A 10,654-nucleotide genomic window follows, 5' to 3' on the forward strand; every position below is an offset into this window, starting at 1 on the left:
GTAAAATTCTGAAGATCATTACCATCTTCTTTTATATATATACGGCATGGAATTATTTTTTCAGGTAAAAGTCAATTGCTGTAGTTAAACATACGCGCCTTAAACGTTACATAGTACTGCTACTCGAATTCGCTAACACCATTAAGCGTTCTCCTAATAAAAAAGGAATTTATTTCATTTAATTTGTTATAAAATCACAATAACTTTTAACTCATAACTCAGATAAACGCTTAAACTCTTGACTTGATAACTAATTTTAACTTTTGACTTGATAACTAATTTTAACTTTTGACTTGATAACTAATTTTAACTTTTGACTTGATAACTAATTTTAATCATAAATTTAGCTAGTGGTTAAATTTATAATCAAAATTCGTTTATTTTAAACGCTACTTAAACTGATTAAATTTAATACTAGTTAACATTAGAACATTATAATTATATGTCACCCATTTCGATCAGACTTTCAACTTGATTCTATGTTAACAAATTATAAAATAGACTGGCCTAACTTCAAAAGTAATTTTTCTTCATATTACTAGCTTAGTGCATCATACGATATCAATGAAAAACTAAAACATTTTTTTATTTAAATAAAGTAAACAAATATTTTTCGCAAATGTTAAATTGTTTTATAAAAGCCAATATACTTCGTTAAAGGCGTTAAAAAAGGACCGCAATGCTTTGCGTTTTTTAATGTTAATCTTATTTACATCTTTTTGTTCTACATAGAAGTAATCGAGTTTAGTGCATCTTGTGCAGCTTTTACATAGAAGTAATCGAGTTTAGTGCATCTTGTGCAGCTTTTTTAGTAGCTTCATCTTTTTCTAAAAGCTGCAATAATGCCGCGTCTTCTTCCATTTTTGCAACTTGATATCGTTCAAGCTTTTCACTATTCATTTTTTCTTTAAGTGTATTGATAATTTCCTCGTTTTCATTTGCAGCACTTTTTTTAACATCTTTTATATTTGTCAGCGGTAGATCTTCTAACATTTTTAAAAGGGTATCTGTCTCAGAATTTTTTATGATCAGCGGATCATTCCTGGAAAATTTTCTTATTTTTGTTTCATCTACAACTTCATTTAGACGTTTTAATACTTCTGATGCGCTCTCTGAATTTTTCTTTTGTTCTTTTTTGATCAATTCGAGTAAAGACTCTTCTGCTTCTTTTTCCGTTTCTAAGTTTTCTACTGTGACGTTTGAATTTTCTATAATGTTGTGTAAACCATTGTTATTGTGTTCACGAGATTCTTTGCTTTCCTTTTTCTGAGGTTCAGCTCTTTTGTCTTCTACAGATATAATCTTAATCGAAAACTGATCGGTTTCTTTATCAGATCCCGGTGTGTTAGAATTGTCGCGATTTTTTTCGATACCTTCTGATTTTTTGTTGCTATTTTCGCTATGCATCTCGGTAATATCCGATTGTTTGATGGTATTTTCAGCTTCTTTATTGGTGCTTTCAGATTGAATATTTTTTTTGTACTCTTGTGATTTTTTTGATAAGTCCGTGTTTATATCTTTTTTATCTTGCTCCAATTTTTCTTGTCTAATTTTCTCTTCAAGAAACTCTTGCAAGTTAGCTTTGGTGTCAATCTTGGGTTCGTTTTCTTTAAACAAAGGCTCAAAGTTTGATTGTTTTTTTGCTATAGCGTCTTCAACTTGTTTTTGAAGTTTTTCAATTAGCTCATCTTCTTCAGATTTTTTCGCTGGATTTGCTTTATCAGGGTTCGTAACTAAAATAAACGTAAGGTTTTGAATACAAACTAAAAAAAAAACAAGGAAGAAAAAGTAATGCATAACAACATTTAATTTAAAAATGATAAATAATTTATTTAAACAGTATTAAATAATTTATTTAAATCAACTATGCGTAGTCTCCTAAGCTTCTAGCCTCCTTTTACACAAACTCCTCAATCGCGTTACGTTGGTTTAGTGTCCGTAACAGCTAAAAATGCGGTTTCATAGCTTATTTCTAGCTGAGACAAATGTTTACCACGTCTCCATTTAGTTTGCTTTTGCAAAATAGTTACCACACTTCCATTTAACTAGATTTGATAATTTATTTAAAAACTCTCTAATTACCTTTTGGCATTTATTTAAAGCTTTTTTAACTAACTTATTTAATTATTTGTTGTTGTTTTTTTTATAATTTTTTAAATATTTTTCTTATTTTATGAATCTAAAAATTTATTTGCTAAGCTTTATCGAAATAAATAGTATAAATAAATAAATAAATAAATAATACAGTAGTTGAAATTGTAGCTATATACTTATATATCATATGTATACAAGACAATAAAATAAAAACGCGATTGATTTTTTACAAGTTTAGCTATTTTATCTATTACTTAAAGATCAAATATCTCATAACCAATCAGTGGTGGGATCACGAATTATGTATTAAAACCGTCTTTCGACCAAAATGGTGTTACAATCTTAATAATGATGTTGTAACAGCATTAAATGTACCTAGAACTGATTGTAAAAGAACTTACCATAAGCACACAGGTCACATGTTTTTTTACACACCTTTACCATGAGGGGTATGTCATTTTGGCAAAAACCACTATTTTTAAATAATTCACAAAAATGAGCTTGCTGTGGATCATCTTCACAATGACCTATAAAAAAAAAGTAATCCATAAAACTTAGATTAATTTAATGATAAATCTCAGGTTAGAATTCGGTTTCTTAACATTTTTGAATATTAAAAATAAAGAAGGTAAAATTAATCTTTAATTAACAAAAAGCGTACAAAAAGCTTTTTCAAAACCGTCAAAAATGATTTTGCAACAGAAACAAGTAACAGTTACATAAAACTTGACTCAAAAACTTCCTCATTTTATAAATTTTCATAGAGAAGATTGATATCCTCATCAATATTTAATACCTACATCTTTTTATTGATGTTTTTATTATGACCGACAATCATGAAAGAATCGTTGAATAAATTGTATAAATGTATCTTTTATGACCTACACACAGTCTCACAATATGCAAATTATGCACAGTGTCACAACATGCCAAATAAAGCAAAAAATCACGATGAATGCAGAAAGTATTTTTCTTTGCTTATGAAAAGCCAACAGAGAGATGATTGTTTTTTGTTCGAACTTTCACAAAAATTGCTCTTGAAATTAATTTCAAAAATCCTCAAGTGCCAACAGGAATTTGTGAAGAGTGCCGCATAGCTCAAAATCTCAATACAGTTTTAAAAACAGGTTTTGAACTCCAAACTAGGAATAATTAAATTTAAAAATACTGATTTTCATTAAAAAGTAAGAATCAATTTTTCTCCTACGAACGTAATAGTTTGATTTTGGAATCATCAATGTGATCGTCTAGTTGTGTACTACCATACCCCAAAAGGTTTTTTTCGGGACAGAAAGTTCAAATTAGTTTGCATTTTGTGACACTGGGTACATTCATTTAAAAACCTAGTGAATAAACAATTTGCCGACTACTTGCTGAATTAAAAAAACTAAACGTCGAAAGAAATTGATTTTTCTTTGATTTGGCGTATTTTTTCAGATTTCTTTATCCTAACAGCTTCGGGCATCTCTCTCAGAACAGAAAACCAGGTTATATAGTATATATAAGTTAAACTTATTTTAGGTTTTTATATTTTAAGGAAAATATAATATAATATGTATATATATATATATATATATATATATATATATATATATATATATATATGTTTACATATTTACATTTATAATTTATAAGTATATATGTATTATAATTTATAAGTATTATAATTTATAAGTATATATAATTTATAAGTATATATAACTTATATATGTGTGTATGTATATATATACATATATAATTTTAAGTATAATTTATATATGTATAAGTTAAACTTATCAAACTTATAAATATATAAATACAATAAATGTATGTATAAATTGTACATAAAGGTAAAATTTCAATTTGTTCACACATTTAACTAATATATAGCGTTAACAAGTAATTTATTAATTGTATATATTTAATATAGTACAAATAACTTTGCAAAACTAAAAAATATAATAGATCAAAGAACATCAAAATACTTTCTAATATTAATTTTGGAAACGTACCAGATGTAAAAACGCAATCTTTTACATTGCATGTAAAAGGGCAGGCTTGTTTTACTGCATCACTAAAGCATTTGTACTTTAACTTGGGACATCCACTCAACTTGTCTTCACAAACTTAAACAAATGAATTACATATATGTTTATTTAAGTTTAAAACATTTAAAAAATACATAAGTTTAATTTATGACAAAAAATAAAATCGGAAATAAAAAAATTGAAGCATTTTACCTGGACAGCCATCGCCGTTGGGCCCTGATAGCGTTATGCTATCCCAGCAACATCCGTATTCACTTGCATGACAGGACATGGGATAAACAGCACCTTTAAATGTTTAAATATCTATAAGTGTAAATAAAACTAGAAATCTGCAAAAAAATTTTAGATTTATAATTTCGTGAACGTTTAACGATCTACTATCTCGTGTTTGTCAAAGCTTTGAAGAAAAAAAGATATTATTTTTTATAAATGAATAATTTAATTAAAATTAAAATTTTTATTTTTTAATAACTTTAATGCCCTTATGATTATCTCTTTTTTTTTCTTTTTTTTTTTTTTTTACCTGTAAACAATTTATTTGGAAATCCAAAAAGTGTTTTGTACACCTTAAAGGAACAATAGAGTAAAGACCGGGACCATATGAGCAGGTTGTCCCAGTCAAGTTTATTTAAAGACTACGTGCTTTAGCAAGCTGGGAATCTAGGTAAAGTTTGATAGTTTTTCAACCCTCTTTCCAAAAAATATTATATTTATTGGATCATAGTTAGAAGGGTGGAGCCGTTTTAACAACTTTCAATAGTTCAAAGTAAATTTTAAACAGTTTGTTAAAATGCTTACTGGTGTTCGACAGAACGGCATTATCCAAGTTCAAAATTTAAAGCTCATATTTTAAGAATTATCTTAGTATATAACATTAAACGATATTGGTTAATAGTTTAAGAACAAAATTTTTAGTACTATAAACATTAAGATGGGACAGATTGGCCTAATTCTGATGGGGCACGTTAGCTATATGTTAAAATCAATCCACGACAATTTCTTCTTGTATACTAACTTGCTTTTATTTTCGACAACAATACTTTTGTATTTTGAAATATTTTGCAAATAAATAAAAACTTGAGGTAAATAATAGGAATTAAATAAAGATTTTACGTTTTTTTAATATTTAGAGGGTTTCATACGAACACATTTCAAATATTAATTATGAGTTTTTTTTTTTTTAAATAAAACAAATAAAACATAAAGTAATGCAAAAAAAAAAAAAAAAAAAAAAAAAATTTGGTGGAAATTAAATTTGCCCCCATTTTTAATCATTGGACCAACTCACACGATAGCAGGGCTAGTTTTTAATACATTTTAAAAAGCATTAAAATGTATTAAAAACCGATTATGAACTTTTAATAATGTTATTCATGGGTTATCATTGTTTTTTAGTACCAAGTTTTTTTAGTACTAACATACTCATGTTTTTTTAGTCCCAAGCTTACATTTAGTAAATTGTTTACTGTAGTAATTTTTTCAGTTTTTTTTCAGAAGATCAATATAAAAGTATTTGTATGTTTAATAATTTTTTTCATTAGCTTTGCTTTTATTTCTAAACAATTATTATACAATTTTAATTTGGTTTTAGAGTATTTTATAAGTGTTTTATCCATCCAGGGATAAGCAAGTGTTTTTGGTTTTGTTTTTAATACTTCATTTGAATTAGCTTTATTAAAAATCTACTGAAATTTGTTTAAAAATAAATTACATGCTTCATTTGCATTTCGACTCTAATAAACATCACTCCAATTCTCTATATATAATTTGTTCAATAGAATTTTTTTACAACAAGTTGAAAGGTTGCGTTTATTTAAATCTAAAATTTTGGGTTGAATATTTGGAATAACTTTTATGTATTTTTTGTTAATGTACATTGGGAAATGATCACTATTATCAGTCTTAAATATTCCTGCCTCAAATGACGTTTCTAAGTATTTGGTAATAAAAATATTATCTATTGCAGTTGTAGAAGTTCTATTTACCCGAGTCGGTTTATTAATTACTGACAAAACATTGTACTTATATAAACATATCAAAAAAGATTTTTTTCACGCATCCAATTATAATGTTTTTGTTATATGCATTAATTACTTCAATAAAAAGTCTTTCATAGTTGTTATTTGCAACACTTAATTGCTTTTTAATTTTAAATTGATACTTTTTAAGTACATCAACACCTAGTCCTTGGCCTTTTTTATTGCGACCTCGCGATTGGCTAATTAGTTTGTAACTTAACAAACTGTCAAGTTTCAAACAAGTCTTTGACTTAATGACGTCGAACGTGTAAATTGTAATAAATAAAAACCCTTTAAATTTTTTAAAATTTTGTCGATTTTTTTCAACCATATTTTTAATTTGATTAATAAATGACAACAGACAATATAAACAGAACTTGGTGATATCACAATATATGTCTCCTTGGTGACATTACAGTGTCTTCTTTTTGCTCCAACTATCTCTAATATACTAGCATGATTTATTTCATTGTAAATATTATTATAAGGCCAGAAAAAGAAAAAAAAAGCATATTTATATATCTAAATTTATATATCATTTCTTAAAACTAGCTATTGGTTACAACTTTGGGAAGTGATGCAAGGCTCTACATAGCAAAATCGGCAAACCTAAATTGAACAAAAATTCAAGTTCTCTGACCGAAAAATCGGTAATGCTTAGGTATCATGTGTTTATTTGTTTGCCGTAATATTTTATATTCATACAATAAAGTACAAAGTAATCTAATCAGTTTATTTTATTCAACTCGTGATTAAATAAACTCATTGAGGTTATTATTATATTTATCTTTAGTTAAAAAGACCAATGATATATTTTAATTATACATATGACAGACCTATAGGGTCTATTATTATTATAGAGCCTATAAGATCTATTAAAACTTAAAAATCTCACATCACTTAAACAATATATGCTAACTTGGCCTAATAAAATTAGTTGACGTCAATAGCAGAGTTTACTTTTTTTCATCATCAGCGCTCTGTGAAGTTCTATCACATTTACAATAAATCGATTTAATATAAAAACATCGTTAAACTTTTTGTCTTTTTGTCAAAAATATTATTACTTATGACGTAAAGGTCAAATAACTAAACTGATTTTGTATACCAGCATCATTTTAATAAAATCATGAACTTTTAAAATTATAGACTTGTTAAGAAATTTCTGCACGTTTCATTTTTGTTGGTAAACTGAAGTAATCTAGGAAACCTTCCTTAACTTATAGTTATGTATCAATTATTAGTACTTCTAATTTTGAATATTTGGTGTAACATATATATGTATTTATTTGTTAAAGCTTTTATTTGCGCTGAAAAATAATTAAGTGATGTAGCCGAAACCTTGAACCAATGTAACTTAAAAGTAAAAGAAAAAAAACTTTATCTAAACATGGAAGTTCCATGATCTAACAGACGTTTTTAGATGTAAAACAACTTGTAGATATGACTATTTAAAAGAGTTATGAAAAACGCCTTTTTAACTGGGCATGTTTTTACTGGGCATGTTTCACAAAATTCAAAAAATAAAAACAAGAAGTAGAAAGGGTTGAAGATTACTCTAAAATTGTTTATCTTTTGTATGAGCTTATTTGCAATTATTATAAACCAATATATTACATCGTACCTATGATTACGGTAACTACGGTAATATACCAATAATAAATAATTAAAATAACAACTTTCTTAATTGGTTTTAAAATAATTTAATACTTTGTAATAACTTAAAAACAAAATGTTAAAAACTTACGGCATAATCCACAAGTTTTTGGGCACTGGAGTTTCACACTTCTTTTCCCACATTCGTTTGCAAATAAATAACAGGATTCAAACGCATCGGAACAGGCTAACAAAATTTGAAATATAAATAAATGATGCTTTATTATCTAAACTCAAATATTAAAAAATTTTATTTTTGAAATTCATTAATTTTAATTAACTTTAAGTTTTAATTGTATTAGTAAATGGGATCACGTACAAAATGTTAATGAGTTATTTATTACAATAGATATGAATATATTTACTATATATATGAAGTATTTAATATATTAAAAATATTATAATATAAATGCGAGAAAATGCGGAAAAAACATGTGCATTCACTGTTTCTTGAAAAATTAGAAGTAAATCACCAGCTTTAAGGAAACAGCGCATGCGAAGTGAGATTTGAACTTTTTAAATGTATTTCAATCAAAAATGTTTTATCTCTTTATTTGTGCAATAACTTATTTTTACATAATTTAAAAAAGACCGTATAACGAACTACTTCAGACAAAAACGCGCAGTAATGCGCTATGTAAAGCCTTGACGTAATTAGTCATTCTTCCAAATACATTTAGCACCTTTAACATTTGATGAAAAATATAAAAAATTATTACCTTCCAATACTCCCGCTAAAAAAAAAGGAAATCAATAATAATATTAACAATTTAAATAGATTAATTTCATTAACTAAACCCAGCGGGCACCAACGTCCGTAATTGTCTATGCAAAATTTTAAAGTCGTCACAAGTCCGTAAGACTTCCTTAAGACGTAAAACGAACGTATTATGCCTACTGAGAATGTTCAAGACACAATATACCGTATAAGTTACAGTTAGTAACTGAAACGATATATTGTACATACGTAACCGTAAAATTAAGTATGTACCGTTAACTTAGCGTAATTTTAAAATTAGGTAAGCGTCTACGTGAACTCAACATAATCGTAAAGCTAAGTAAATATGTACATAAACTCAGGGTAGTCGTAAAATTAAGTAAGTGTGTACCGTAAAATCAGCTAATCTGGCACTTTAAAATTTTTAATTTTCAAATTTTCATTTTATCTTTTAAAAACTATTAATTTTTTTCATACGTTAGCCATCTTAAGGATCTCTAGAGAAACAGTTTATTAATACTTGTTCTGGTCCGTAGCAAACAAATTGACGTAAATAAGGTAAAGAGAAGCAAAAAAAAACAAATATTGTCAATTTAGAACTCAAAGAATGAATTTCCAAATTGGTTTTTGCAATAAACAAAAGAAAAGTACATTACTATTAGAATCATTTTGGTTTCGTGACTTTGGTATTTCTATTTAAAACGGATGATTCGTGTTTTGCTCGGAAACTTGATTCGTTATTCAATTTTGCAAAAGCTTTTTGCAAAAAATGATTTTTTTTTTTTGTAAAAACGAGAGAAGAAATGCTGAGAAAATTTATAGAGTTTTTGATTTTTAGGAAGTTTGTGTAAAAAAAACTTTTAATGACTGGAATCACATCCTTAACAAAACTGTCTGCTTTAAAAATCTGAGCTCCAACATTTTGTCTGGGTTGAGTATAAGCAAAAACCAAACAGGGAAAATTGTTGCAGATATTCAACTTGAAGTCGCCAACAACTATTTAAAATGGAAGATAAAGTTGATCCTAAATTTCTTTATGTTACTCCGAAAATACAAAAAAAGCCAAAAAATGACGTGGAAAAAAAAAAGCAATATGAAAACTGATCAAAATTAAGAAAATATTTAAGAAATTTGTATTCTCCTTGTCATGTCTGACAAGACACTCAAATGTATGCAGCATATATTTTGTAACATTACATTTCATTCAAACAAATTATAAGCAGAAAAAGATATTTTGTTTGTAACAGGTTTTATCATATTATTTTATACCAAAACTTTTTTTTAATTTTCAAGCAAATTAATGTTTGGTAGTTTGTGATCTATGGAACCAAGTTCAAAATGGCGTACATATTTTCAGTTTTTTAGCTGCGCCTTAATGGTTATATACTTTTTTAATTGTTTATGAATAAAATAGTAAATTGTCAAAATACAACCAACACAAAGGAATTTTTTGTCGTATTTTAACTTAAGATATTTTCATAATTATTCGCCAGCAGATTAGCTAATTTCATTGTAATATGTTTAAAACAAATAGAGTTATAATATATTCATACAGTAAAAAACAAGTTTTATATATTCCAAAATTTATCTTCTTCTATATAAATAATTAAATACTCATAAAAAATTTTTTTTTGTTAAATAAACCTGCTTCTTGATTCAATTTATTGTTAGGCGCAGGTTTTTCCAGAGTGCTCCATCCACTTGCCACTGATGAAATCGCAACAATTGTGAAAGCATACAATAATGTCATGGTTGAGCTAATTGCTAACTAACAATTTCTAATTAATAAATTCTAAAATAAAAATTAAGTTTTCATTACATATCAGTTACAAGAAAACAAGTGTTTGATAAAAATTGTTTTGCTTTATTATCTATCCAAAGAATTTTCCCAAGTATCTTTTGTCTTTTGGTAAACCAACCTACACTGGATTGGCAGCATAGACAAGTTCATTTTTTAGTAATTGATGTGACGTATTGCTTGGAAAACATTGCACCATAAGTAATTAAACAGCACTGTTTAGTATAATAAACTGAAAACTTTAAACAAAAACGTTCACTCTATTAGTTCACGGTTATAATGCCTTTTAATGACCTCTTTTAGTAAATTTACCTAACAAACTTAAGCACAAATACACTGGGTA

General features: G+C 26.7%; 1 protein-coding gene across 2 annotated transcripts; it reads right to left on the reverse strand.

The window, feature by feature from the left end:
- Positions 1 to 565: 565 nt before the first annotated feature.
- Positions 566 to 10,325, reverse strand: LOC100211623 (cilia- and flagella-associated protein 53). 2 transcript variants are annotated; one of them, XM_065807281.1, is made up of 7 exons: positions 10,158 to 10,325; positions 8,515 to 8,529; positions 7,887 to 7,982; positions 4,314 to 4,406; positions 4,086 to 4,199; positions 2,496 to 2,621; positions 566 to 1,733 (listed from the first exon to the last, which is right to left on the reverse strand). In XM_065807281.1, the coding sequence occupies exons 1-7, from the start codon at positions 10,261 to 10,263 to the stop codon at positions 766 to 768; spliced, it is 1,518 nt and encodes a 505-aa protein (XP_065663353.1). In that variant the 5' UTR covers positions 10,264 to 10,325; the 3' UTR covers positions 566 to 765. The 2 variants fall into 2 exon arrangements, with proteins under 2 accessions (XP_065663353.1, XP_065663354.1); XM_065807282.1 differs by lacking the exon at positions 8,515 to 8,529.
- Between the last annotated feature and the right edge of the window lie 329 nt (positions 10,326 to 10,654).

Source organism: Hydra vulgaris, chromosome 10 (genome assembly GCF_038396675.1).
Source record: "Hydra vulgaris chromosome 10, alternate assembly HydraT2T_AEP".
Classification (NCBI taxonomy): domain Eukaryota; kingdom Metazoa; phylum Cnidaria; class Hydrozoa; order Anthoathecata; family Hydridae; genus Hydra; species Hydra vulgaris.